At 54.0% G+C, this 27,389-nt stretch overlaps 9 protein-coding genes across 9 annotated transcripts; 5 read left to right on the top strand and 4 right to left on the bottom strand.

Annotated features, from left to right (window-relative positions):
* Window positions 1–2,277: 2,277 nt before the first annotated feature.
* On the top strand, window positions 2,278–3,299 carry SCP_0602290 (hypothetical protein; the record flags this gene model as incomplete). Its single annotated transcript, XM_027759363.1, has 3 exons — window positions 2,278–2,364; window positions 2,426–2,619; window positions 2,678–3,299. 3 exons carry the CDS (start codon window positions 2,278–2,280, stop codon window positions 3,297–3,299), a joined length of 903 nt encoding a protein of 300 aa, XP_027615164.1.
* Window positions 3,300–4,747: 1,448 nt separating this feature from the next.
* On the bottom strand, window positions 4,748–5,570 carry SCP_0602280 (hypothetical protein; the record flags this gene model as incomplete). Its single annotated transcript, XM_027759362.1, has 6 exons — window positions 4,748–4,862; window positions 4,926–5,142; window positions 5,193–5,244; window positions 5,301–5,373; window positions 5,433–5,486; window positions 5,536–5,570. 6 exons carry the CDS (start codon window positions 5,568–5,570, stop codon window positions 4,748–4,750), a joined length of 546 nt encoding a protein of 181 aa, XP_027615163.1.
* A 610-nt stretch (window positions 5,571–6,180) lies between these two features.
* Window positions 6,181–7,217, top strand: SCP_0602270 (Triosephosphate isomerase; the record flags this gene model as incomplete). Its single annotated transcript, XM_027759361.1, has 6 exons — window positions 6,181–6,292; window positions 6,349–6,472; window positions 6,535–6,578; window positions 6,632–6,830; window positions 6,891–7,078; window positions 7,129–7,217. 6 exons carry the CDS (start codon window positions 6,181–6,183, stop codon window positions 7,215–7,217), a joined length of 756 nt encoding a protein of 251 aa, XP_027615162.1.
* Window positions 7,218–7,616: 399 nt separating this feature from the next.
* SCP_0602260 (hypothetical protein) lies at window positions 7,617–9,430 on the bottom strand (the record flags this gene model as incomplete). Its single annotated transcript, XM_027759360.1, has 13 exons — window positions 7,617–7,919; window positions 7,975–8,023; window positions 8,095–8,311; window positions 8,368–8,499; window positions 8,561–8,620; window positions 8,787–8,819; window positions 8,881–8,894; window positions 8,952–8,980; window positions 9,040–9,078; window positions 9,142–9,156; window positions 9,209–9,228; window positions 9,282–9,314; window positions 9,370–9,430. The coding sequence occupies 13 exons, from the start codon at window positions 9,428–9,430 to the stop codon at window positions 7,617–7,619; spliced, it is 1,005 nt and encodes a 334-aa protein (XP_027615161.1).
* Window positions 9,431–13,969: 4,539 nt separating this feature from the next.
* SCP_0602250 (NADP-dependent 3-hydroxy acid dehydrogenase) lies at window positions 13,970–14,980 on the top strand (the record flags this gene model as incomplete). Its single annotated transcript, XM_027759359.1, has 3 exons — window positions 13,970–14,056; window positions 14,117–14,310; window positions 14,362–14,980. The coding sequence occupies 3 exons, from the start codon at window positions 13,970–13,972 to the stop codon at window positions 14,978–14,980; spliced, it is 900 nt and encodes a 299-aa protein (XP_027615160.1).
* Window positions 14,981–16,189: 1,209 nt separating this feature from the next.
* SCP_0602240 (hypothetical protein) lies at window positions 16,190–17,205 on the top strand (the record flags this gene model as incomplete). The annotated part of the gene is made up of 3 exons (XM_027759358.1): window positions 16,190–16,276; window positions 16,333–16,526; window positions 16,584–17,205. 3 exons carry the CDS (start codon window positions 16,190–16,192, stop codon window positions 17,203–17,205), a joined length of 903 nt encoding a protein of 300 aa, XP_027615159.1.
* Window positions 17,206–18,796: 1,591 nt separating this feature from the next.
* Window positions 18,797–19,814, top strand: SCP_0602230 (Uncharacterized oxidoreductase; the record flags this gene model as incomplete). Its single annotated transcript, XM_027759357.1, has 3 exons — window positions 18,797–18,883; window positions 18,938–19,131; window positions 19,193–19,814. The coding sequence occupies 3 exons, from the start codon at window positions 18,797–18,799 to the stop codon at window positions 19,812–19,814; spliced, it is 903 nt and encodes a 300-aa protein (XP_027615158.1).
* Window positions 19,815–20,250: 436 nt separating this feature from the next.
* SCP_0602220 (Mannose-6-phosphate isomerase) lies at window positions 20,251–21,687 on the bottom strand (the record flags this gene model as incomplete). The annotated part of the gene is made up of 4 exons (XM_027759356.1): window positions 20,251–20,669; window positions 20,724–21,179; window positions 21,236–21,497; window positions 21,547–21,687. The coding sequence occupies 4 exons, from the start codon at window positions 21,685–21,687 to the stop codon at window positions 20,251–20,253; spliced, it is 1,278 nt and encodes a 425-aa protein (XP_027615157.1).
* Window positions 21,688–22,208: 521 nt separating this feature from the next.
* SCP_0602210 (hypothetical protein) lies at window positions 22,209–27,217 on the bottom strand (the record flags this gene model as incomplete). Its single annotated transcript, XM_027759355.1, has 7 exons — window positions 22,209–22,269; window positions 22,333–22,656; window positions 22,709–22,905; window positions 22,960–23,559; window positions 23,629–25,419; window positions 25,513–25,605; window positions 25,979–27,217. 7 exons carry the CDS (start codon window positions 27,215–27,217, stop codon window positions 22,209–22,211), a joined length of 4,305 nt encoding a protein of 1,434 aa, XP_027615156.1.
* Window positions 27,218–27,389: the final 172 nt, after the last annotated feature.

The following is a 27,389-nucleotide window of genomic DNA, read 5'->3' as shown; positions in this document are numbered from 1 at the left end:
CGCAGCTGTCCGTAATTTCCAGAGCGATAGGACACTATAAGGGGATGTCGCGCCAGCGGCCAACACTGATTATCTAACGATGGTGGGCTAGAAGTGACGGTAGAAATAGTTACGATTGAAAAGTATACGTGGTCTTTTGTCCGCCGCCGTGCAGGAGTAGTTGAAGACCGGGTATTGATCCAACGAAGACGCGATTCGCGTCACAGTGCGTCATTGAGGTAAGTACAAGCAGGTTCCGGTGTTCTTTTCCCGATTCAGACGATAAACAAACCAGAACATGGAGCAGAAGGCGTACAACGTCAAACCACGCGTACTTCGAATCTGTCGTACGAGCCCGCCTGGAAAACTTATCACTCGCTCTTCTGGTTCACGAACTTCCAGATGTGCGGTGCGTATCTGGTTCACGAACTTCCAGATGTGCGGTGCGTGCACGCGAATTCGAATCATCCCAACTGCCAGAAGTCGGAAGTTACTTGCTGCTTACTGATCGCAAATACCCGAAATCAGCGAAGAATACGTCTCTAGATCACGGAGACTGCAGAATAGTCGGAGGTGACGCGGTGACGTAGGGCGAAGGGCATCTCATCGTCAGAAGTACAAGATAGGAACGGCGTGAATGTTGAGACCTTTTTGAATGGCCGTGTATGTCTGTGTATGGGTCAAACATTCATCAGCTTACCGCTACTGCAAGACGGAAATAACTCCTGTACTTACCGTACGTAAAGTGTACCAGCGAATCAGGAAGAAACGATCATGTAGATGAGACCCCTCCGAGAGAGGATGCCATCTGTAGGTCCGTATAGTAAACGTGCCCGCTATCGCCTTGTATATTGCAGCCAGATACTAATCACGATGGATCACATAACTTCGAGGCAACCGCGTTTGAGTGCCAGCAGCCAGAGAGCAGCCAAGTCAAAGTGGGTTGCAGAAACAGAGTGCAAGCAAGAATATATCACGTACTTCGCGGATGCCGAACACCAGACTAAGCCGCCAGCGGACCGTTGGTCAATCAAGGGTGGACCTACAGAGTAGCTGATATATGGAGAAAAACGGGTTGTAGCAAACTCACAACATACCCGTTACCATTGTCCTCCCTCCAGGATTCCGTCGACACGCGGTTAAGAGACCGGCTGTTAATTCGCATCCAATATGTTTTCAGAACCACAGCGAAGCATCGGCACTGGCGAAGACAGACTTATCTTACCGAGTTTGTCGCTAGACGTGGCAGCGGGGCTAGTCTTATGAATTTGTTACACTGACCCTGCTTCAGTCATCCACAGGCTACCATTAGACAAATGACCGAACTTCCTAGGGTTCGAATAGTGCCTTCAAAAAGAAGCATCTGACTCGAAAATGCTGGCAGCGAAACTCGGGGAAGTCAGGACAATAAGTATGCACGATACGCTGCAGCGAGCCGAGACTGGCGAAGGCAAACATCGTGAAGGAGAGCGGCAAGTCGTCTGGACATTGACGGATATGGCGACGGAGACACCGGAAGATTGGCATCTCTCAAACCGGTGATGCGAATGGTTCATATAACTCTCAAGGGTAGAGCGTGTGATCAAAAGTGAGTACCCTGGTGCCACTTAGCAAAAAGCGAAATGTGCCACAAGGCGCTTGGGCCGTCACTCTGCCGGCAATGCTAGCAAACTAGGAACTGAGAATGGGAATGAAGCAAGCAGAAAACGTACCGCGGCGAGCTTGCTTGACGAATGGCTACATCTGTCGCTGCTGGATGGGTTGGACGTCTCGGATACTCGCAGTTACTGTTGTGCGTCATAGAGTAAATTCGGAGATTAGTCATTGTGAAGGTGACCGTCCTGTGAGTCTAAATGAGCATGCAAGTGTTTGCGGGTAGGAGGGGAGACAAACTCTCGCGTCCAAATGACACACGCGGGAGGTACATCGACAACGGTATCCATCTCAGGTACACGCTGCCAGAGATGTTCTCCCTGGGGGAAGGCAGCATCACAAAACGGTCACACAAGCATGCTTAGAACTACATCTGCTAACTCTGAAAGGACTGAGAATGACTGCATTTGGAGTCGCGGTGACGGTGGTGATGGATCGTTGTTACACGTAGCGCCAGCGGATCCGGAACCGATCTCCACTTCGATTCCAACAATAGGGCGGATTCTGACACTGCAGAAAAAATGGTGATGTGATTTTGGGGATTTCTGCTAAATTATAGATTATTGTCAGTAAGCGCACGCACGAGTATAAAGCCTTCGAGGAGACAAGGTGGCGCACCTCAATACGAGCTCACGCATTGACAGAATGGCTCCAAAAGTCTGGGTGGTCACTGGCGCGAATTCGGGCATAGGTCTCGCCCTCGTCCAGCATGTCCTCTCGCAGGGCGACAAGGTGGGCATCGCTGATACACATACTGCGGTAGCCTTAATGGTTGAGACCGCGGTGATACTAGGTTATTGCCACGGTCAGATCCATGGCCAAGTTTACCGACGGCTTGAAAGGGGCGGAACCGCTCATCCTTGACCTTAGCGGTCCCGACTACGAGATCCGCAAGGCTGGTGAAGCCGCCCTGAAGATCTACGGTCATGTCGACGTCGTCGTCAACAACGCTGGGTTCGGTGTCATTGCACCGGTAGAAGAGCTCGAGTAAGTTAATCCCCATATGCGCACTACAGAGCATTGACTCACTTTCTCGTGTGGACAGGATGGATGACGTCCGGAAACAGTTTCAGACCAATGTCTTCGGTGCCATCGTCTTCACGCAGGCTTTCCTTCCCCACTTCCGTGCGCGAAAGACCGGTCACATCCTGAATGTGACGTCGATCGGCGCTTTCAACAACCTCCCGCACTGGGGTGCCTACTCGGCCTCGAAAGCCGCCCTCGACGCGTTCTCTGAATCTCTCAGCTATGAAGTTGAGCCGTACAACATCCGCGTCCTTGCTATCATGCCCGGCTACTTCTCCACCAAGTTCTTCGGCGCATCTCCTTCCGTCGGGAAACTCTCGACGATCTACACCGATCCGAAGCAGGGGTATAACACGCTCGAGGCCATACCGAAGCGGCATGTGGAAACCAAGCAGATCGGTGACCCGGTGAAGCTGGGGCAGCGGGTGTACGATGTCGTCCACGGGACCGGGATGGCAAAGGGACTTGTGGAGAGCCAGGGTGGGAAGAGGGGTTGGATGCGTGTTCCTCTAGGCCCCGACTGCGGCGAGCCCATGCTTGCCAAGCTCAATACCGTGAAGGAGAATGTGGATGTGTTTGAGAAGATCTGGCGGTCGACTGATGTGGAGCCCGAGCAACTGAAGTTTTACCCCGACGGCTGAATATCGAACACTGTGCTGACCCGTTAGTTTCTAGCATCTGCAGTTGCGTCACGTAGATATTCTTGTAACATTCAGGCTGAGCGCTGAGCGGTGAGACAATCGACCGAGCGAGATGTTCAGCGATGTACAGATAGCTGGTTAGAAGCCAGGACAACCCAGCCTACAGCCTGAGACAGGGTATTATTGTTGAACGAACTCTGAAAGATGAGGAATCTCTGTCGGCAACTTGGTCGGCAAACAGCGAAAATACAAGTCACATGATCGCGTACGAGCACCCTTCAGAAGGACCCCCGCGAATCAACTAAGAGCTCCGATCCCGGCGACGACATTTCTCGGGGGTGGCCAACTACCCATTTTCGGGGGTTTGCACACAACCTGGCGGCAGGTCGGCCATTTTCGGGGGTATGTGGGATCGAACATTCGGCCGCCTAGAATTACGTTCGACGGCCGGCGGAACAAATTTTTCGCTTCCTGCGCGAAACCCAAGCTTTTGTCAACCAAATTACTAAAATTTTCCTCCTAAACCACCACATATGTCTGAATTCGAGGCCGATCCTCCGCAACCTGAGAGATCCGCCAGCCAACCTCAGTTTCCGGGGGTTCTGGACCTAACCTCAGGTTGGAGGGTTACATTTCGGGGGTGTTTCGCACCTAACTTTCGACGACTTTTTGGCCATTTTCGGGGGTCGAAGATCGAACATTTTGCCTCCGGCGGCCCATTTTTCGGGGATGGGTGCATCGGAGCTCTCAGTGGATTCGCGGGGGTCCTCCTTCAGAGCGTGACCGGCTCTCAGAATTTCCAGACTGAGATAACTCATATTTCTGTCTTAGTTCAGAGTGCGCCCTGTGCTCAATCCTCATTACATAGACCTGGATCTCGATTTAAATTCTGTTCCTGCTGCTCTTGAGAGGCTACAGAATTGATCCGGCATTCTGGACGGCACTACAGGATGGTTTGCAGAGCAGAAGCGAAGCGGGATTGTCGCTCATTCCAGGCACGTCGCATCGCGATATAGCGCACTTTGATATCAACATCCTCCGTGCGCAGAATCTCCCGCTATACACTCCTTCGCCCTGGGCAGGCGCTGACCGTCAATCTTTTTCTTCCTTTTTTTTGGGAGTAAGCGTCTCAAAACTTCTTTTCTTCGTGCTTTGATGTCGGAATTTCTTCGTTAAGATCGCGGGAATATCTCGAATGCACGAAATCGTCTGGCGGCGGCGCTCGATAGACTTTGTCCACGTCATGGCAGTGAAAATTTCAGCATTCAAATTTGCAAGGAAGAAAGTGCAGCCTCGCTTGCCGGTGCACAGTTTTACAAGTCAGACCATTGTGAGCATTTGAGATATCCCTATTTGCAATGTAGACACTGTTAGATCAATACAAACACGGGCAAGCACTTAAGTTATGTCAATACACCGAGTCCACCGAGCCCACTGCACCCAGCACCTCATTGCTTCTTCCCCGATGCCACCCTTCGCTCTATATTGTAAGCGGCGTGCAGGGACTCGGCGATGTCCTTGCCCAGGCGCAGGAGGATGAGTGACGGGACAATGATCCACGCACTGCACGATGCCTCCGCAATTAGGAACGTATATTCACCATTAGCCGAAGAGGCGTGCACGCACCCGTTGGGAATCACCCACAACACGATCAGATCCTTTAAGTTGTTGTGCCCAATTGAGCACCAGCTGCAATAGTACTCCTGCAGCCAGTACAGGAGTGTCTTGGACAGCGTCATGACCACGCTCGCGAACCCCACCAACGTCGCAACGGGGGTTCCGGATACGTGCGCAAGGTAGAGGTAGGTGATGTTCAGCAGGTTCTCGACGATGTTGAGGAGCGCTGCCGGGGGTCAGTCGGAGCGCCGAGAGTCGATGAATGAAGACTCTCACATTGTGCGTTTGGGAAGCCGTCGTGTTCCTCCCAGGCTCTGACGCCGTATACCTACAATTCGACCGGGGTGTGAGATGACGAGGTTGAGACGGGCGCGCATTGCGTACGAAGTCAATGTTCTGGTAGAGCCCGTACGGCCTCCAGATCCAGTGGAGGTCGCCACCCTCAAACGAACGTGGCCTGCCCAAAATGTGAGTGAATCCGGCCAGAGTAGAACGACCATAGGAAGTTGAACGCACCGGAAGAAGAGAAAGAGGGCATCCCAGAAAATGACTGGAATCGTGATCAAGAACCTGTGTGGTCCGTCAGTTGCAACTTCTCAAATCTCGACTCTAAACGCACCACAAAGATACCCAGGTGTACGTCTTGGCCGCCATCTCTCGCAGACGAGGTAGTGAAAGTGAAGGAACGACAGTTAATCGCGCCAGCGAAGTATCCACCCTTACAGGCAGATCGTGGGAAGGCACGACCTGCGTGTGCTCGACGAGCCCTTCAACTTCGCCTGGCGCGTTTAGCTCGTTGGCCTGCTCAGCCTCCTCGAAATAAAATCCCCAGCGTGGTCTCTCGCCCTCTGTCCACTGTTCACTCTTCCATCGCGCGTGCAAGTTCTGGCGCGAGCGTGCTCGACGAGCAGACGCGTCTCTCCGCTGCTGCTTCTCGAAAAACTCGAACCGGTCGTAGTACGAGAATATTAAGCAGAATGTTGATGCAATAAACCCATCGGGTTAGTCAGTGAAGAGATTCAAGGCGGGAAAACCGATGTTTCAAGCTGGAGGAATAAGTGTGTCTTCGCGCGGTCTTGATAATTTTCCCTCGGCATTCCGAGGCGTTTATGAGCAAGCCCGGGCCGGGAGGTCTGGAGACGCCTTGTGGCGCTCAGGCCTCAGGTTCTTATGTGAGAGATAAGATTAGATTGGGCCAATATCACCATCGCTCGTGTCTAAGCTCGTTCACCTCCTTGACTTTCCACCACCACCACCAGACATCATGCCTCGCCAATTCTTCGTAGGAGGAAACTTCAAGATGAACCCCGCCACGCGGGAGGCGAAGCGGTCGCTCGTGAAGATCTTGAACGATGCGACCATTGATCCTGCTGTCGGTGCGTCTCAGACCTCATCGGAGAGGACAGCTCAATCGCATGCTGATCTATCTCAGAGGTCGTTATCGCGCCCCCGTCGATCTATCTACTCTCCTTGGCGGAGGGCGTCCGGAAGGACATCAAAGTATCCGCGCAGAACTGCTACTCCAAGCCGAGCGGCGCATTCACGGGTGAAATTAGGTGCGCCATCAACTTCCGCGTCTTCTCAGTTTCTACCATAGCTGCGGCTGAAAACACACCAGCCCCGCGCAGCTCGTCGATGCGGGCATCCCATATGTGATCCTCGGTACGCTGCACGTCCGGACTACCGCGTCCGATTCAGCTTGACCCAGGGCTCAGGACATTCCGAGCGCCGGACGCTCTTCCACGAGACTTCTGCGCTAGTCGCGCAGAAGACGCAAGCCGCGCTCGCCGCTGGTCTCTCCGTCATCCTTTGCGTTGGCGAGACGCTCCAGGAGCGCGAGGCAGGCAAGACCGCACAGGTTGTGGAGGACCAGCTCAAGCCCGTCGTAGAGACCCTGAAGGAGGCTGATTGGAGGTGTGTGCCCAACTTCTTCGTTCTAGGGTGGTCACTTTTATTGGCATTTGCGCCCTATAGCAAGATCGTGATCGCGTATGAACCTGTATGGGCCATCGGCACAGGCAAAGTTGCGACGTCTGCGCAGGCGCAAGCAGCACACGCCGACATTCGTGCGTTCCTCGCCAAGGCGGCGTCTCCCGCCGTCGCCGAGAACACGCGCATCATCTACGGTGGCAGCGTCACCGCGGCGAATTCCAAAGAACTGAGTAAGTCTCGACTCAAATGTAGTACATCCGATGTATCTGAACGATAACAGGCACTCAGAAAGATGTCGACGGCTTCCTTGTGGGCGGCGCCTCGTTGAAGCCCGAGTTCATCGACATCATCAACGCGAAGAAGGCATGAAGCGTGGCAAGTGCTCTGATAGATGTAGGTGTAGAAAGTGTGGATCAACGTGAGGTGTAGAAAGTGTGGATCAACGTGAAGTGTATACAGTATTTGCATGTAGAAGACTAACAATGCGAACATGAACAAACTTAACTCAGCTTGCAGACTTCTGGGGGGCTGCTGCGAAGGGGTCACGAACGCAAAATCCCAGCACCTGCACATGATCACATCTTCCACTAAACATCAGGCTACTGTACATCTGTATCCAACACTAATTACAGCAATGACGCCCAGGTTCGGACAACCTTACGCATACTTTTTGGCTGACTGCCGGCCAAGTTTGACAAAGCGCCTTCGACATAGCCAATCACAAAGCACAACCGCCAACCGCCAAATGTTCAAGGCAAGCAACCCAGCTCACGGCTCCGCCCGCATCTCGCGCAGATCCGTCATCTCAATATGAGAGAGCTCCGTCCTGTCCCAGAAGTCGATGTTCGCCTCGCGGTGGTGCGCATGTATGTGCGGGTGAGGGGACGGCCGTGCATGCGGGCGCGGGGGTGAGTGAGCGAAGTCGAGACGGTGGGCCGAGGGGGCCGTCATGGTTGTGAGCGAGTCGTCGTAGTCGTGCCGGATCATGCCGCGCACATTGAGGCACAGGCGGTTCCCCAGCACACACGAGAGCGCAACCGCAAACCCAATAGGTACCTCGACCTCGTTGGACTAGAGCGGACGATGTTTTAGCGAAAGTGATGATGGGAGCGAAGAGGTGGCGCACCGTTCCGACGATGAAGACGATGGCGTTGACTAGGTATGTTGCGAACATGCTGCAGCACAGGAGTAGAGTTAAGTGAGTTCTTTTAGGAATTGCGACAGTCGCTCAGCAAAGAGGACGCACACCACGAAGTAAAAGACGGAGTCACGGATGAGGACCTCCACCAAGCGTTTCCCCGTGCGGAAGAGTGTTCCCCCATAGTAGTTCTCGAACCCCCGGTAAAGCGCCAGGACGCACAGCACGCTCTCGGACACGAGCATCGGTACCCAAAACGTCCAGAAGTGGTGCGACACCCCAGTCGCCACGCAGAACTTGATGCCCGGGATGGCGTCGGAAGACGCTGTGAATGTCGACTTGTGAATGAACGTGACTACAGAGGGGTGATGAAGGAAGTACCCGAGATGCCGGACAACACCCATCCCATCACTACCGCGGAAAACGCAGTTGCGATGATGCAGGTAGACGCCATGATGATCAGCACCTTCTTGCTGAAGAAATACAGCGCATACAGACGCAGCTGCAGGATCACTGAAACGCGTCATGGTGAGTATGAAATTCGAGACACGGACATTATTCGCAAGGAGCTCACTCTCAGCAAGGACGAATGTCACGACCCCCGTCCAGCCTTGCCATTTGTACCAGTGTAGACCTGCAAAGAAAAATCTCAGTAATTATCGACAGATGAAGCTGCGGCACGCATACAACTGTAACGTAGTTGTTGACCACTTCGTCAAAAGCAGCACGTTAGCAAAGGTTATGACGTACAGCTGCAGAAAAGGGTTACTCGGAACACTGCATTGCATTGTCACGACAACTTACTGAATCGGTGATAGATGGGCTGAACAGAGCTAGATAGAAACGAGAACAGAGTTACAACGTAGCCGAGCGTATTGCTCGAAAATAACGCACCGTAATTGTTGAAACTGACAGGGAGAAAACTGTGTCAAAAATCTGACCAAAGGATGATCAGAGACACGTACAACACCGATACAAGTGCGTAATACCGGTTCTGGATACGATGAGTACAATTAACAATTACAACGTGGCACAGTCCGGTTCACAACTCACAACGAGGAAAAGACACTTCCCCAGGGACAGCGACGAATTCTGGCAGTGCGCAATCAGCGGTCTTGCGTTTTGCGTTATAACAGGAAGATCCAGTAAACAAACCCAGATGAGTTCAAGCTACAGGGCGAAGACGTCAGTAATGACCGAGATTCACAACGCAGAGGCCTACTTCATCATTAAACGTGATGACTACGCGACTTCGAGTGAGCGTGCAACTTGAGCAGAGCCTGAGGAACACGTACGGTGGTCGTACACAATGATCATGCTGGACGCCACTATAGCGAACGAAATTTAGTTGAAGGGAGCATTCTGGAGCTAGAACACACGTACGCTCGCTGTACCGAATTATACGAATGTCATGTAGAGCTCCGGTTAGTTCAGTAAGCGACATCTACTGAAAAGTAAGGAGCGTGGATGGAGGACAGACAGAAGGGCAATACGACGGCCGCGATCAGGGAAGGAGAGAGGCGTCCTGAGAAATATATAATAGGACGTCCCAGTGACCATATACACTCGAAGTCGATCGTGCGTTTCCATAGAACACATTATTTCATCCGCGAACAGCGGAGAAGTTGGGTCATTTGCGCGGCGCGCGTGGGTCGAGGTGCGCATGGGGCCAAATCTCTGTCTCTTGAGACGCCCGACCCGGAAGTCTGTCGAAAGCTCTGGCAGACAAGCTGCGCGATACAAACGCGACAGCTTGGAAGAATAAAATATATGGCTTGGAAGTCGACTCGTGACGTGTCGTTCTATCTCTCGGCGAGCAACATATCTGACAATCGACAGTCGGACGAGAGGGCGGACCTGTGCGGACCTTTTACACAAAATGAAATCGATCGGAGGAAGCGCAAAACGGTCGATGTATCCTGCCGCGTGTCAGAATATTGCTTATTCGAGGATAAGGCCCAGAAGGCGGTCTCCCGCGTAATTGTTCCGCCAGGGAGTCCTCCCCTTTATTCGACCTCGTACAGGTAAGTGAACGCACAGTATCCGGGTTCTACGTTCTCACATACAAACTTAGCTGCCGGGTCCGAGCACCACCACAAAAACATTCGGAACCTGTCACGGTCTTAGTCATCGCCGGTATCCTGACAGAGCTTACTGGACGTGGGTGCAGAGAGGGCTGGAGCAGGAGAATGCAGAGCAGAAGCATTTCGAACGCCAGAGCTTCAAGCTCAAGTTCCATACCGATTCTCCTCTCGGACCTGCATTGGGGGGGGGGGGTGCAAAATACCTTTCAAAATTCGTGTTCACCCACAGCGGTTCCGTCGGGCGCAAAGGCACAGGGGGAAACACAAAAAATCGAACCTCAAATTCATGCCAGCCGCTGGATTCCGGTGGGTCCATGGGAATTCGGAGGAGCTGCGGAAACAAAAGGCACCAGTGCATGTGCAGCAAATACATGCGATGGCGTGTTCTCCGGCTTCCACCCTCCGTGTTTTCACCGCACAGCGTCTGTCGGGTCGACTTCTGGAGTGAGGGCTGGATAGAGAGCTGTCACCGCCCAGTGACGAGTTATACTCGGTAGCAGCGAACTTGAGGGACACCAGGAAATTCGCTGTTCACATACGTCGTACGCGAATTGAAGCAGACTGGACTCCTGCACCGTGCAAGTGGCGCTCGCAGGAGAATATCACCGTGGAAAATGGGTCCCGCTGCATCGAGGATATCCGTGAGTCCATGTTTCCCAGCAGGGAGTCGTTATCAGTGTTACCAGCATCAAGCAGACCAGATGCGATAGCCATCGCTCGATCAGCCTGGCAGGGAAAGAACATCCGTCAGTCAGACTGTCACAAGGCGATGGCGCAGTAGTCTGGGTGACGGAGGGGTAACGACGAACAGTCAAACGGGTGGAGTAGACATGAGTTCTTCGAGCGCGCAGCAGTCAGCCTTTGAATAGAGTTGAACTCTGAATGAAAGAGCATGTTAAACAGTGAATTGTTCGCTGGTGCGCCGAGACGCACAGTGAGCAATCTATGGCGCTCCAGCTTCAGTACAGTGTAGTAGCCAGCCGTGCCGAACGAAAGCGAACGTAATGAGTAGCATTGCTCCAGCTCGTTTGGTCTTCAAGCGAAACTACGAGAATCCGAATTCTGCAGAGCACCAACTAGAGATATTCCTCGCCGGTTGCGAGTGAAGAACATCGAGCTTCGGATGGGGTCGCGGCACGGCAAATCATCAGCCAAGCTCGCTGGCATATCAAGGATAATTCTCGAACGTTGGATAAATTGTCCGCAAGCAGGGCAACGCAGCCGGCCGCGAAAGCGGATCGAGAAACGGGAAGGTGTCCTAAAGTACGAAGGCCGCGATCTAGCAAATGTGAGTACGTTGATCCCAGCGCGACAGTGGCAAGTTGATCCGAAAAACATTTTCGGAGCAGGACGATAGTAATCGAAGAGTCGGTGTCGGATTACAGAGCAGCGAGCGGGAGTCTGAAGCTCGAGGAGAGGGTGGGGGTGCGTTAGGCTCGTTAACCAGCCTCTAGTATATAGGAAGGAGTCGTTCCTCTATATGGAGGGGTGCGTACAAAACAGTCAGTACTTCCGCACCTACATCAAAAGACCATGCACACGAGCCACTGGCAGATGGTCGACCGTGACGAGCCGCCAACGCCCTCTCTGCGGAATCCAGAGACAACAAATTCAATACAATCGAATTATAGCCCCGCTAGTTACCAATTACATGCGACTTGTACCCTCGGTACAAATACCCTTACACTGGGAATACGATACTAATCCCTGCGTCTACGTAGTATGGTATGTAGAGGGTCTTGTACCGAGCTTACGATGTGATGTCTACGAAGTACACCACCAATTGAGACCAAATATCATCACCTGGTGCTGGGCGTGCATTTGGCACCGGCACTTCTGGTGCGAAATACTGCTCGCGCTGGCATTGCTGGTGCGAATTCCTGGGTCTGCGCGTTTCGCTCCGGCAGTGCTGACTAGTCTCCCAAAGGCAGTTGTAGCCACTCTGCTTCAACCTTCGTGCCTCGGATATCCGTGTCTGACGTCTGCTATCTATAGGGGGGGTCTTACTAAGAGGTCCATTGCGGGTAGTGATTGCCGATCCGGCACATCATGTGCTCCCACGACGCGTCCGTAAATCGCGTCGCGTTTCTGTCCCTTCAATGTCCCCCTTCACCTGTTCTGCCATCGTATGTCATCCCGACGTGCATGTGTATGAGTTAACACTTTTTCTGTGTTCGCGGCTATGTTGTATGCTCTATGGTAATCCAAGCAGCCTGAGATTTCCTGTGATCAGTCTCCTACACAAAAATCTCTACACCTTCTCTATCACCAACTCTAGCAGATACAATCTTGCTATCACCTGTGCATTACCACACACCACCGCGCATGCCAGGTGGGGAGAATGCAGTGAAGAATAACCGCAGAAAGTCTTCAGCAGACATGTTGGTATAAGGTACATCACGTGATATCACCAAAATTTGCGACTCAGTGTTATCAAACACTAGTAAAATTACAGCTCCGTCTAAATTGTCCGACCTCTCGACAAGGAGGCGCGTCAGAACCTAGACTAGTGCTGACGCGAGATTCAAGCATGGAGGTACATAAGTATACACGGGCATGAAACTACGCACTGCTCTACGCCGCCCTCCCTGCCCCGGTCGTTGCCCCTCTCGCTGCCAGCCTAGCTGTAGCCCGCCTCGCCACCGCGTTCCTCGCTGTCGTGTTCCTTGCCGTTGCCCTCCTCGTGGTCCCACACAATGCGGTTCCCGGAGTTGTAAAGCGATGCCCAGGCCCTCTGGTGCGCCGTTCGCGCGTGGGAGGAAACTTGAATCGAGAGCGGCAAGAACGAGGACCTACAACCCTGGGAGCTCGGACCAGGGCATGTACTGTTTGTTGCACGGCGGGAACTCGAACTAGCGAGTTACGTCGCGCGTCCGCGGCACGCCGGCCTTCGTCATACACGGTACGTGTTATTGCCAGCGCCGTCCTGTGTAGAATCACTAGTACTGAGGCAACAATATTCAATAAAAACATGGATTCCTGTGCCTACTTCAAAGAAGGAATTGCTCGTCTGGCGGTGTATGCTTGTATAGGTAGAAGCACGTAACTCTATGCCCTGGATTGCAGTTCTGATACATAGACCGCTCGATGAAGAACGTCGGAAGATATGTGTCTTGTATGAGGAGATGTAGACTAGAGGAGGCGATCAGTGCCGCTGACATTGACATATGCATACCTCATCTATGGAGAAACGGTACTTGTCCGTCTTGATTTTCAAGTGCACGACCGCAGAATCATCTATACATAAGGCCGCTATATTGGTCAGATCATACCAGGCTTCTCTACCGAGTTTAAGACAACGACTTCCTCCCATGCAGACGACTTACATCTGTTTACGGCTCGAGTACGAATGCTCTGCACGAGGCTATGGGTTGATACCTATCAACAAAGGGAGGCTTGGCAGCTCTCTATTGCAGATTACAATCTGTATAGAGCCATTGTTTGCCGGATTTCGAACCGCGCAGCTCTGGACGACTGGTTCCAGTCAAACTGCCACCGACGTCCGCGCCCGCTTGGATTATAAATCCGTCGACGTTGTCTACTAGGTATAAACCTCAGAATGTGCAATCGTGAATGCGAAAAGTGCCCCCGGACCGGGTATGACTCTAGGGACGACAGATATTTTACGGCAGATGGACCATCTGCAGATCACAACACATCGCGTCAGGGTTGAGCCGCCGCCTCCCGACCTCTAGGGCACTTCCGAATCAGCAAATATTGTATTCTGATGCCTCAACAACCCCTCGCTAATAAACATGCGAGCGGTTACATAGGAACCAGGAAACTTGCTATAATGGTCAGATTCACATAGGCGTCGGAGATGAATGCAGCTGCGCAGTTTTCGTATAAAGACCCTGGCTCCTCTGGCGGTGGACCACTTTTCTACTAACACAGTACCCATGTCTTCGAAAGTGTGGCTCATCACCGGCGCGAGCTCTGGTATTGGTCTTGCCATCGCCAAATATGTCCTTTCCCAAGGCGATAAGGTAGCTTGGACGTATCGACTCTCCGAACTTGAAGGTGCTGATTGAGAAGTTCCGCCACAGGTCATCGTTACTGTCAGATCCCTGTCGAAGTTGCCTGAGGAACTGAAGGGTACCGAGGCTCTTGCGCTCGATCTCAATGCTTCCGATGATGAGATTCGCAAGGTTGGCGAGGCGGCATTGAAGATATATGGGCACATCGACGTGTTAATCAACAACGCTGGCTATGGCCTGGCGGGGCCAGTGGAGGAACTGAAGTGAGGGGTGTGCTCCATTCCGACTTGTGATTCCACTTACCTATCCCACAGGATGGAGGATATCCGGACCCAATTCCAGACGAACGTGTTCAGCGTGATCGCGCTGACGCAGGTGCTGCTACCCCACTTCCGCGCAAGGAAGTCGGGTCACATCATCAACATATCCACCGTTTCGGCGTACTGGAACTACCCCAGTTGGGGCGCATATTCCGCGTCGAAGGCCGCGATCGACGCGTTCTCCGAGACACTCAGCTACGAACTCGAGCCGTACGGGATCCGTGTGCTCGTTTTCTTCCCCGGTTACTTCCCCACCAAATTCTTCTCCCAACCGCGCGCGGCGGAGGTGGACTCGACCGTGTACACAGACCCGATGCAGGGATACCAGTCGCGTTCGGCCATCCCAAAGGGACGTTACGAGGGCGGGCAGATTGGTGACGTGGACAAATTTGCGCAGCGGACGTACGAGATCGTGCACGGAACAGGGTTGGCGGAGGGGCTCGTGGAGGGTCAGGGTGGGAAGCGGTCGTGGATGCGCGTGCCCTTGGGCAGCGACTGCAGCGAGCTCATGCTTCAGAAGATGGACAGTGTGAAAGAGAACATCGTCGCGGTCGAGAGGATCACGAGGTCGACTGACGTTGAGGCGGATAGACTGAAGGAGTTTGCAGTGTAGAGTCGAAGGTTCTGGTGGCATCGATTCCAACCCTTTTCTGGCTTCCTCGGTGGAGGCCCCGCACCTTGCGAGTATGTACCTACAATGTGTTCACAAGACGACCATATCTTCATGCCAGCCTCAGTGCGAGTAAGTAGAAAATTATAAGGAATTTGTATAAGTCACACGAGAGTCCTGCAGTATCATGCATGACAGGCAGCGACAGCGTTCAAGTTGTCACTAGCAATAGCATGCATGTCACTGCGGATCCGGGGCGTGAATGAATAGCCGGCAAAAGTCGCAGACTTCATCGAGTAAGTTCAAAGGGAGTCGAAGCACTTACTTGGACCTACAGCGAGCAAGAGGATTAGCATGAGTTAGTGTGGTGAAACCTCCGCCTTCGTCCTCACGCGCTCCCTCATTGGTGAACTCTATATGGCATGACGCCCAGGCGAGCAGAAGCACTTATTCCTGGTGCAGCGGGTGGAGAGACAGGGTGGAAGGATTGGATGCGTGCGGGTTCCGTTGACCCCGACTGTGGCGAGGCCGTACTGGCCAAGGCCAACACCGTAAGGGAGAACGTGGAAATATTTGAGAAGATTTGAGGTTGACTGTTGTTGAGCCAGACCGGTTGAAACAAGAGCACCTCCGTAGCTTTTATTAGCGAAATTTTCAATGACACCGTACCATAGAAGTTGATAACTTACAATCAGGCACTGACACGAGCGACACAATTCATCAGTCGAAAATGAATCCGTCCGTCACAGTCCGATTCATGGACAGTGAATTCTGTCTGATTTTACGAAGAGACCGGATCCTATACACGTATCCCGGATAGTATTGTAGGACATGAAGAACTGGCGACTGGGAACGTCACAAGTCACGAGATCGCGTCCGTCACGCTCAGAAATTGGGCAAGGAGTTATACACGACACAATTGAAGAAATCATCAGGCGGTTCGATAGTGTCACGAGGGAAATCAATAATGGGTTGCAGTAGTAGACATACCTAGTGTTATCTCACGCAATGGCAGCGGTGCCGGTGCCGGTGTTCCACTTTGATATCATTTATAGAGTGGATGTCTTACGGTGAGAATTGTGTCCGAGACAATTGGTGAAAGTTTACCCCTACTGGATATTGTAAGCGAACGAAAGCGCACATGGATATAAAGGGTTCGAGGAGGCGAAGTTCGATACGCACCCCACTGTCAGCCCGTACGACTCAAACAGAATGACGCCCAAAGTTTGGGTGATCACTGGTGCGAATTCAGGCATAGGTCTCGCCCTCGCTCAGCATGTCCTCTCGCAAGGCGACAGGGTGAGCATCGAGACCGCACACTGATCGCCTCAGCTTTTCTGACCGCTTTAACGAAGGTCATCGCTACAGTCAGGTCGAAGGCCAAAGTTACTGACAGCTTGAAAGGCGCTGAGTCGCTTGTCCTTGACCTGAACGGTCCAGACTCGGAGATCCGCAAGGCTGGCGAAGCGGCCCTGAAGATATACGGCCACGTGGACGTCCTTGTCAACAACGCGGGATTTGGCGTCATCGGCCCAGTGGAAGAGCTAGAGTGAGAAGTCTGTTACATTCAGTGTGGATCGCGAAGTCGATGTATTGTCATAACCAGTATAGATGACGTACGGAAGCAATTCCAGACGAACGTCTTCGGCGCCATCGCCTTCACGCAGGCATTCCTCCCCCACTTTCGCGAGCGCAGATCAGGACACATCCTGAATGTAACGTCCGTCGGTGCTTTCTGTAACCGCCCTCACTGGGGTGCCTACGCAGCCTCGAAAGCCGCATTCGACGCGTTCTCTGAGTCTCTCAGCTACGAGGTCGAGCCGTACAATGTCCGCGTCCTCGTCATCATGCCCGGCTACTTCTCCACCAGGTTCTTCGGAGCGTCTCCTTCTGTCGGGAAGCTCTCGACAGTCTACACCGCTCCCGAGCAGGGGTACAACTCTCTCGAAGTTACCCCGAAGAAGCATGTGGAAAGCAAGCAGATCGGCGACCCGGAGAAGCTGGCGCAGCGGGTATATGAGGTCGTCCACGAGACCGGGATGGCGAAGGGGCTCATGGAAAGCCAAGGCGGGAAGAGGGGTTGGATGCGCGTGCTGTTGGGTCCTGACGGTGGCGAGCGCATTTTTGCCAAGCTTGATGCAGTGAAGGAGAATGTGGAGGTATTTGAGAAAATCTGGAGGTCGACTGATGTGGAACCAGAGCGACTGAAGTTCTACCCCGATGGCTAAGTCCCATCGTGATTGTGGGCTTTGGAAGTGGATGTCAATTGCATCCATGAACTTACCCAGCACTGAAAGGTGGAAATAAGTCTTGTACTTTCGGGACGTGTATTGTAGCAGCGAATCATAGAAAAGAGATGAGCTAACTCGCTACTGGAGATCTTGCTGCGAATACAAGAGGGACCATGAGAATTAAGGTTCGCACGAGTAGATAAATCACGAGAACGAGTGATATGTCGCACATACTGGAAAAAAGATCGCCACGAGAGAATGCTAAGTGGTCTGTACGTCAGCGTTGAGAGCTCTACCCTGAAAAGGAAAATATCAGTTATTTGGAAAGTTAATTGGTATATCACTGCTATAAAGCCTGCGTAATTGTCCTATGCAGAAGACTCGGCCAGCGTGCATATGACATCCTCTTTTCACAAAGGAAGAGACGTGACAAACGCTTCATTTCAGAGCCAGCCCAGCAGCCATCGAGCAGTCAGGCCAGCAATTGCGGAATTTGGAATCTAAGGAAGTAATTTGAAAAAACGTACCATGTACTTCGCAGGTGCCGAACACCGGACCGAGCTGCTAGCGAACCGTCAATCGTCTCAAAGATGTGACCCAGGAATAATTCCACAGTTCACTGACACAAGTGATTAGAAGGATACTGAAGAGAACTAAGGTAAACTCACCAATACCTCGCTAGACCGTGCCGCAAATCAGGACAGGGAGCGGTCGGCATGCGTGGCAGAGTGTGGTGCGCTAGCTAGTGTTAATGTAGTGAAGGACAACAGCAACTACAAAACTGGATGTCGACTGATATGACGCCGGGGAGAGATATTGGCAGGTGAGCATTTCCGAGTCTCCGAGCGCTGATATGAAGTAAGTTGCGCCGTGATTCCTGTGAGTTTACGGCAAGAAGTCCACTATATCCAGATCAGAACGATGGAACACCACAATGCGATGTCTTTGCGTCAGCCGCCATCACTGATTATCTGAGAGATGATGAGCCAGAACTGGTGGAGGAAGCAATTGTCGAAAAGAAAGCACATGGCGTCATGTTCACAGCCGCTGCACCAAATAACGGTCGAACAAAGCTGTCAACTTCTCGCCCATGCGCCAAAGTCATTGAGGCACAGGTACAATGGGGGCTCGCAAGACGATCGTCCGTTGTCTGGGAAGAGAGGCCAAGCATCTTCCAGATGGCAATAAACAAATCAAAACGCCGAAAAGAACACGTATAGCCTCATGCCATGCACACTTCGAATTTGTCGCTCGGAAAACGTATTACTCACTCTGCTGGTCCGTCCGTTTCCAGATGTGCGTACGAAGGCGCGAGCATGCGAATTCGAATCACACCAAGTGCAAGTCGGAACGGAACCTGATATCGATCTGCTAATTCCGAACACCAAAAGACGTTCAGCGCCAACGTATCCCACAATGGACTGCGTCTGGAGTCGGCGGTGACGTATGACGAAGAACTCATCTTATCGCCAGAAGTACAGGACTCGGACATGGCAACGGCCGGACGAATTCCCGTAAAATAACCGCTCGGAGGCCTATAAAACTTGGGGGAACGAGATCGAGCTACCAAGCGTGCAGACTCAACAAAATGTCTCCCAAAGTCTGGGTGATCACTGGCGCAAATTCGGGCATTGGCCTCGCCCTGGCTCAGTATGTACTCTCACAAGGTGACAAGGTGAGTACAACGGTCACTGAAGCAGCGACAGGCTTTCTGACCATCGAATCGCAGGTCATCGCGACGGTCAGGTCCATGGCCAAATTCACTGACAGCCTGAAAGGCGCTGAGCCGCTCATCCTCGACCTTAATGCGCCCGACGCCGAAATTCGCCAGGCCGGAGAAGCGGCGCTGAAAGTCTATGGCCATGTCGACGTCCTCGTCAACAATGCAGCGTTCGGCGTTGTCGGTCCAGTGGAAGAGTTAGAGTAAGGGCATCCTCTAGTGTATTCAGTGTGGGATGTGCACTCACTCATTCGTGGCGACCAGCATGGAAGACGTACGGAAGCAATTCCAGACGAACGTCTTCGGCACCATCGCCTTCACGCAGGCGTTCCTCCCCCACTTCCGCGAGCGTAAATCAGGACACATTCTGAATGTAACGTCTCTCGGCGCCTTCTACAACCTTCCGCAATGGGGTGCCTACCACGGGTCGAAGGCCGCGCTCGATGCCTTCTCTGAGTCGCTCAGCTACGAAGTGGAGCCGTACAACATCCGCGTCCTCGTCATCATGCCAGGTCACTTCTCCACCAAGTTCTTTGGCGCCTCGCTGCCCCTCGGGAAGACGTCGACGATCTACACCGACCTGAAGCAGGGATACAACACGCTCGCGGAGCTCCCTAAGGCGCACGTCGCCGGAAAGCAGATTGGCGATGTCGCGAAGTTGGCGCAGAGGGTATACGAGGTCGTGTATGGTACGGGACTCGCAAAGGGGCTGGTGGAGAGCCAGGGCGGTAAGAGGTCGTGGATGCGCGTGCCTTTAGGTCCCGACGCCGGCGAGTACACCCTAGAAAAGCTCGCTGCGGTGAAAGAAAATGTGGAGGTGTTCGAAAAGATTTGGCGGTCCACTGACGTAGAACCGGAGCGACTCAAGTTCTATCCCGATGGCTAGAAATCTCGTGGATTTGCTGCTTCCTAGAAAGAATTCCGAGTAGACAATCTTGAAACATACGCATGACCGTTGATGGGCACACTCAGAAGTAATCAATTGGTCAACTATAGCTAGGCAGAGTGCGGTAAGATAGGTAGGAGCAAGAGCTGAGTTTAGTATCGTAGCTATTATCTACCAGAAGGGGAACTTCCCACGGTCCACACGCCCCCCGGCCCCACATTAATTTACAGCTGGTTTTTGCATTAGATTTCAACTGCGACACTGAACAAGGCTCCGCTCACCCCAGACTATATGGTTTCTTAGGTGGAAATAATTCTCGGCCTCTTGACAGCCCCTCAAGACACGACCCACGTGACCGCACCATCGACTTGATGATCCTGGTGTTCTATCTGTACATGTATGCTCTATACTTCTATCGTGTCCTTCTCACTCACCGTTACTTCACTTCGACGAACGCCCGATAGGCAACCAGTCCATTCGCACCCGCTATAATCTGCGCCTCAGCCCCTGCAGCGACGAACAGCACGTCGCCCTCCGCGACCTGGACGCGCTGGCCGTCCGACTCGACCTCACCGGCACCCTCAGTGACGATAGCGATGCTCGGGCCATCGATCGCGCGGTGCGCTTCTGCCGCACCAGTGGGGAGCACGACGCGCAGGACAGAAAATTCGGGGATCGGCGGATCGTAGAGCGTGGTATGTGTGGTATTGTCGAAGGACGCGGGCTTGACGAGGTGCCGGCTCGCGTCCGCCGCGCGATATGTCAGGCCGGACACCAGGTTTGGGATGTCCCTTAGCTTGGGGGTCAACCCCGCGCGGATGACATTGTCGGACGTCGCCATGCACTCGACGATGTCTGCAAGGGGTGAGAGTGAGTTTATTATGTTGGTGGAGCACAACGAGCACGCACCACCGGACACATATGCGTGGGGTTCTCCTGCCGCGAGGAAGATCGCGTCGCCGGGATTCATGCTCACGTGGTTGAGCATGAATGCGCAGAACACGCCAATATCCCCGGGAAACTGGCTGTTCAGCCGCAAAACGAGATCCTTTACGCCGCTCTCCGCTGGCAGTGCCCTACCAGCTTCGTACCGCTGCACGAGCTTCGCCAACTGCGCCTGGAACTCGACCTCTGTTGCGGTCATTACAGCGGAGAATACGTCTCGCAATGCAGCCTTCTCACAGGGTCCGGTGGGGTTTGACGAAGATGCGACGGAGAGGAATTTGTCAACGGTCGCCTGTGGAATGAGCGCTGCGAACTCCGGCGTAGACAAGAGATATGTCGCAGTTTTCTGAAGGGGCAGGAATCCGCACATTGCGGTGAAGGGGGTGAGAGCTAGCGCCATCTCCGGCTTGTGGTTCGCGTCTACGCGATGTGCGGAGATGAGTTCATGAACTAAGACTATCACGGGGCAACCCCACCTTTGTACACATCGGGCCGTTCCCTGTGCAATTCCTCAGCCATCTTCTTGTCAGGGTGCGTCTGAATGCTCAGCGCTTTCCCGATGGCGAGCACCTTTAACAGGAACGGGATGTTGCCCTCCGCCGCGCCCGCATCTCGGAATCGCTCGATGACAGTGCCACCAATCAGCTCTGGGTTAGCGGCGAGGTAGTGGGCGAGTGTCTCGTTGGTATCAGACGCGAGCAGGCGAGAGGGGCCGCTAGGGTGTGTCCCCATCCACAACTTCGCAAGCGTGTGAGCATACGGATGGTGCATAACACTTTAGACTCACCTCCGCATAGGGGGCTTTCTCATCCAGCGTAAATCCGGGAATCTTCGAGGCTGCAGCATACTGTGCGACCTTGGACGACAGCCCGATCTTCCCCCAGTCGTACTTCTGTGTCGTCGGGACGATCTTGAATACTTTGGCCATCTCGGCAAGCAGCGCAGAAATTATCGGTGTACAGGTGGGCGTTCAGGTGAAGGCGCTGTCGGGAGATCCAGCCAGGAGACTTAGGGGAATGATCAGCACTTTGTACCCATGCGGAACGACCTCGGACTCAAGGGAAAAAAACACTGAGCTCGGTTTCAATTGATCCTTGCAGCAGTGGGTGTTCGGTGAAGTCCTCAAATTAGAATTTCAGGAGAAACTGGTAGACCGTCGGTAGTCACTTGAGATCACAGGAGGTTCGTGGTAGGTAACTGGCACACACAAGGGCTAGCGCTGATCGACACGACCGCATTGCAAGTGGATCAATTTCTGTGACAAATTACAACATGCATACGTTCTACGACATAGGTGAATACAGAATGATTGCAATGTTACACTAGACAGGTATACATAAAAAACAGCGGGTAAAGCTTGCCACAATCTAAAAGAGACAACAGGGTGCAGGTATCGAAAGTCCCAGAGCTTGAGTCCAATAAATCTAAAGCGAAAAACACACGACTCTGTCATGAAGGGAGTAACCGCTCCTCCTCACGCACGGTCCGTATCCATATTTCACCTGGGCGACTGCCATGAGATGGTTCACGGTGAATGTCAGTTCAAAACATATCGTGGAGTAAGATCACATACCTTCGTTCCCGCAGGATCCGGAAAACGAGACTCCTATGGTCCTTTGGGGGCCTGTGCACGTGTGGACTTGCGCCCACAGCTCTTGGCGGGAAGGCGCCTTTGCAACGCGCCTGTAGGTCTGCCAAGCCCTCGTTCGTCCCCTCTGCCTCAACCACGACGGTGCCGTACCAGCCGGGGTCGACGACCCACGCGCCATGAGCTGCCGGCCCTGGGCCAACGGTAGGCGGGACAGGTATGCGAATCAGCTTGGCAGGTGGAGGCTGGCGGATGACGAACGACGATCGGTGCACCCAGCGCATGACTGTGTGGTAGCTCCCCTGGGGCCTGAACACGACAGATTAATATACTTGGGCAAGTAGAGAAATCGGACACCTACGTCTCCGTCTTCACCTTATCCTGCATGAGCTGCAGGTTGGACGCGATCTCCTCTCCCCAGGGTGAGATGTCAACGTAACAGATGGGGTTGCCGCTCCCCACGGACCTGATCACTCGATGAAAGTACGATGGCGGAAACGCGAGCGTTGGCAGGTAGTGCGGTACCTCTCCTATGCGCGAGAACGTGTAGTTCAAATCCTGTCCCACAGTCAGTTCGTGGTCTGGTCCAGCAAGAAATAAGAGGGCACGAACGATCAGATAAGTTCCATCCCACAACATCCTCCCCGCATTCCCCTCGTCGCCCACTGCCGTGTCCCAGACGACATCGCCCGCTCGCATGAGGTGAATCACGCCAGCGCGCTTCAGCTCGTCTTCGCACTCGAGCACGCCCGCGTCGGACAGCCAGTCACCCTCTGGCGACGGCACGAACACCTGGAGGAGGGGCGCTCTGCGCAGGCGGAACAAGGGAGAATGAAATGTGTTCACGCGAGTACCACTGTGGTACGATTGGCCCCGAGCATGCGAAATCGTAGACGAGGGTGAGGGTGCGCGGCTTGTGTTGCGTGACATGCTCCCGACACGCGAATGCTGCGCAGAGCGACTGGGACTGCGCACGCTACTCGCGGAAGTAGGTAGAGGGCCCTCGACTGCTTCTATGCTCGCATTATGAGCAGCCTCCGTTTCGGCTTGTGCGCGCAGCCGCAGGACAAGACGGGTGAACGCACGGCAGCACAATGTCAACTCGCGCATCAGGTCAGCTTGCGACGCGTCCCGAGACTGCAGGTACGCGCTTGCGAGTCGAGAGTATTGATGCATCGGCATCGACACTCCGCGCATGTATGAATGCAGATCCTGCATGGAAAAAAGCCATCAACGATTGGCCGATGTGCATGTGCATGCACTACGGCCAGGAGTGCTCACCTGGATGGTCAGAAACAGAGGATCTAGTCCGTCCCACCACCAGCGCGTATACCCCACAGTCTTCAGATATCGCTCCAACACTAGCTCTGTGAGCTCTCTCCGATCCTCCACCGCCGTCCGTACCTCCTTGTTAACTCGCGCAACGACGCACCACTCGTAGAACGACAAATACGGAAGGAGAGCGGACAGGAGCGTAGGATCTGTCAAATGTCTCGCAAGGGGGTAATATGTAGGTTCCTTCACTTCTACTGGAGGTCCTACTCCTGCAGGTGACGCTGCTTCCCTGAACCGCGGTTCGAACCCAACCGGGCGCGTCTTCTGCAGGCGCTCACCCCGCCGCCGCGACCGGGCCTGCGCATACTCTTCAGGCGAAATTGGAGTTGGCGGCTTAGCAAGAACTGGGCCAGTAGCAGGTGCTTCTTCACTTCCACGGGGACTATGGTTGTCAATGCTGGGTATCCTGTTCTGCAGCTTCTCTACCTGTCGTTTCGTCAGTGTCTTCACACCATTTCCATCACGCGATGACTTCGAGCGATGAGGCTGTGAGGTGTCACCCAGAACACTTTTTGAGGGAGAAACCGACTCAACGCTCGATATCGACCCGTTACGATATAACTGGATGGGGGAGCCAAGCTGCGGCATGCTGCTGCTCGTGTGCAGAGGTGTGGAAGGTGATCCCTCTGTACTTGACGACTCCACACGCACGGCGGATGCCACCCCCGCAGCCACGCTGTCCTCCGACTGATTTGAGTTCGCGCGCCGACGTTGCTGCGAGCTCGTCTTGCAGAGCTTCCTAGGACGCAGCGGGTCCGCAGGAAGCGGTGATTCCTTCCCACTGCGATGCTTCTGCTCCGAGGGGAATCGTCTGTCGCCATGTGCACGCGACTTGTCTCCACCGCGGAACCAGCCCAGGATGCGCGAAGCCTTAGAGCCCTCTCGATTGTGCTTAGGCAATTCTGTCGGCGCGACTTCCGGAAGGGGAGGCGAAGGTGAACGCGGCGTAGGGTAGCCGTGTCCAAACGACGTGTTCTGATTAAACGTCGCGTCGCGCTCCTCAGAGGGCGCGTGAACGACCTCAAACGACACGTCTCGTTGCACTTCCAACACTCCGGTGTCTGTTTCTGTCGCAGCCATGGCAGCAAAGATCAGGGGCCGACCGCGCACGAGCCCGCTCTGGGACATCGAGGCCGTACTGGAGTGCGAGGAGCCATCCGGCGGAGGGGACACTGAGGTATTCCGTGGGCCAGATTCGGTGCTTGGTGCGAGAGTTTCGTGCTGCGACTTTGAGGGAGTCTGCGGAGGAAGTGGGTCAAGCTGCGGCTTTTGTGGAGTCGGCGGAGCAAACGGCTCGTGAGGCAGCTTTGGCGGGGTCTGCGGTGCGAGGGCGCTTAGGTCCGAGGGATGCATAAAGGGTGAGAAGGCAGAGATGTCGGGAAGCGCTCCCAGCGATGGAGGCAGCGGGGTTTTTGGCGGAACGAGTGGGGGTATGCTAGAGCCGGAGGCCTGTGCTGACGGAGGGGGGTTCAAGGGCACCTCGGGTGTTTTCAAACTAGAGGAATGAGATCTTGCTGAAGGCACGGAGGGAACACCAGACCCCAAGGAAAATACGGAATGGTCGGAGCGTTGCAGGCCGTGCTGAGGAACGATGGGGCTCTGAGGCCGAGGGAGGACAGGGGGTGGAATGGGGATCGCAGCAGACATCCTAGCGCTGCTAAATGGAGGGTCGACAGGGACAGGCACGCGGTGCGTACGTCGCTGAGGGCTCTGCGGCAGGGAGAACGCAGGCGCCTCCTGTCAACGAGCACTGTCAGTACACCATCTCGATAACGCAAATCGCGAAAGTTTGATACGGAACACTCTCGACAGATAGATCGGACCACTTACCTGTACCGGTACGCCAATGATAGCATTGCGGCGGTCGTGTACGTTCGCTTCCGCTTCGCGAACAGAAGTCGACTGGGGACTATGAATTATTGTCTGGCAAGCCATATCTATTAGCATTATACTCTGGCACAGCCTACCGGAGGAATGGAGACGATGATGGAAAGCAGCCAACCCGAACATTCTTCTTTTCAATACTCGACCCTGGCGTGCGAAGCATTTTGACGTTTCTCACCGCGTGGCAGACACGTGCACACACCAACAGGAAGCGAGGGTGTGTACGCTGCATTCGAAATGCCGCGCATACGCCGTAAGTTCGTTACATACATGTGAAGAAAAGAGGATCTTCCGGCTTCTCTTGCCGAAACACGCACCCAACGTTACGGAGTCAGAATGATTCTAGCCGCCGTACGCGGCAGGTCCTGGACAAAAGAAGGTCGAACAAGGTCACGGAGAAGAGCTCCCTCACCTTCTCCGTTCGTGAATCAGCATTGCTGGGCATGGACAACGTTTGAGGTTCGGGCTTTGGCATTGGAGGCCCAAACGCGGCCAACAGCGAGTACTTTCTCCGCGGCGTCGGTCCACTGCTATGACTTGAGCTGGAGCGTGACGACATTCTCGGTGCAGCCGACGACTCGCCTGCGGTAGAATGCTGCCATGGGGCTACAACGGGATGTGCAGAGGGCGGCACGTGCGACGCCGTAGACCGCGGAGACATGATCGACGATGTCGAGGACGGCGGAGGGGTAGGGAGCGCATGTCCATGCCTGCTGGACGACGAGATCTTCCGTTCGCGGTGGCTTGAGGGATCGCGCGTCGGCGGTGGGCCGGCCTGTCGTCCATCGCGAGTCTCGCGCGCTGGGGAGAACGACTCCGGCAGCATGCCCCGCTCAAGGGAAGGTATTCGGTGGATGCGCGGAGGATTCGGAGCACCAGGTGCTTGTGCCATAGTTGAGACATTGTATCGGGAGTCTTTACCTGCTGCCGAGGGTACTGCCAAGAACCTCTGAGGACTAATTCCGTCGTCACGAGAGTGTTTCTGCCTCGCTTCAGGCTGCGTGTTCTCGTGGCTTGTACCTGGATGATGGATGTGCTGAGCTAGAGACTGAGAAGAGATCGTATTTTCAAGAGACTGTATCAGATTCACGTGGGGCGGGACTACGGCTGAGTGATAGCGAGTAACCGACGGCGGTGCTGCCTGCGACGATCCAGAGCGATGGTGACGACTCTCCTCCGCCGCGGCGGCGGCCGATGCGGTCGACACCGGTTGAGTATGCATGGTGCTGTCCCAAGATGCCGCATGTTTGTGCCCGTACGTTGTCTCCGACTCGTGGTGACGAGACTCTGCTGCAACTGCAGCAGCTGCCGCCGGCGCCACTGGTTTACGATGCACTGCTCTCACCTGCGTCTGCGTTCTCGGACCTTCTGTCTGCTCTCCTCGACCTTGCGACGACGACCGCGATGCTGCCGTCAGAAAAACGCGTTCGTCCGGTCGCCTGTTGCCATTAGCACTGTCCTTCCTCGCACGCTCTCCCCGACCAGTCCGACTGTTGTTCTCTACCAGCGCGGGCTCCGGGTACACGCCATCTCTGGTCTTCGCAAATCGTGCATACAGGGGAGGAATCGTCGCGGTGGGCGCAGAAGTAGACGATATCGCAGCTGGAGCAGAGATATCGATAGAGGACCTCTTTCTGCGTAATTTCTTCATGATTTTGTGAACTTTCGAGGAGTTTGCCGGTGGAGCTCGCTTAAGTGGTCAGTTTCGGTCAAGCGGTGGTCGAAGATGCCATGGATCTGAATTGTCAGGCTTCAGACTTCGGGGTGGCAGTGAACATCTTCTGCTAGTGTGAGCGATGGATACACGATTGAAACGAGGTTGC

The sequence above is a fragment of the Sparassis crispa genome, assembly GCF_003851025.1.
Source record: "Sparassis crispa DNA, contig_000005F, whole genome shotgun sequence".
Taxonomy (NCBI): domain Eukaryota; kingdom Fungi; phylum Basidiomycota; class Agaricomycetes; order Polyporales; family Sparassidaceae; genus Sparassis; species Sparassis crispa.
Note: the sequence above shows the minus strand (reverse complement) of the source record. Positions and strands in the feature narration are given on the sequence as shown.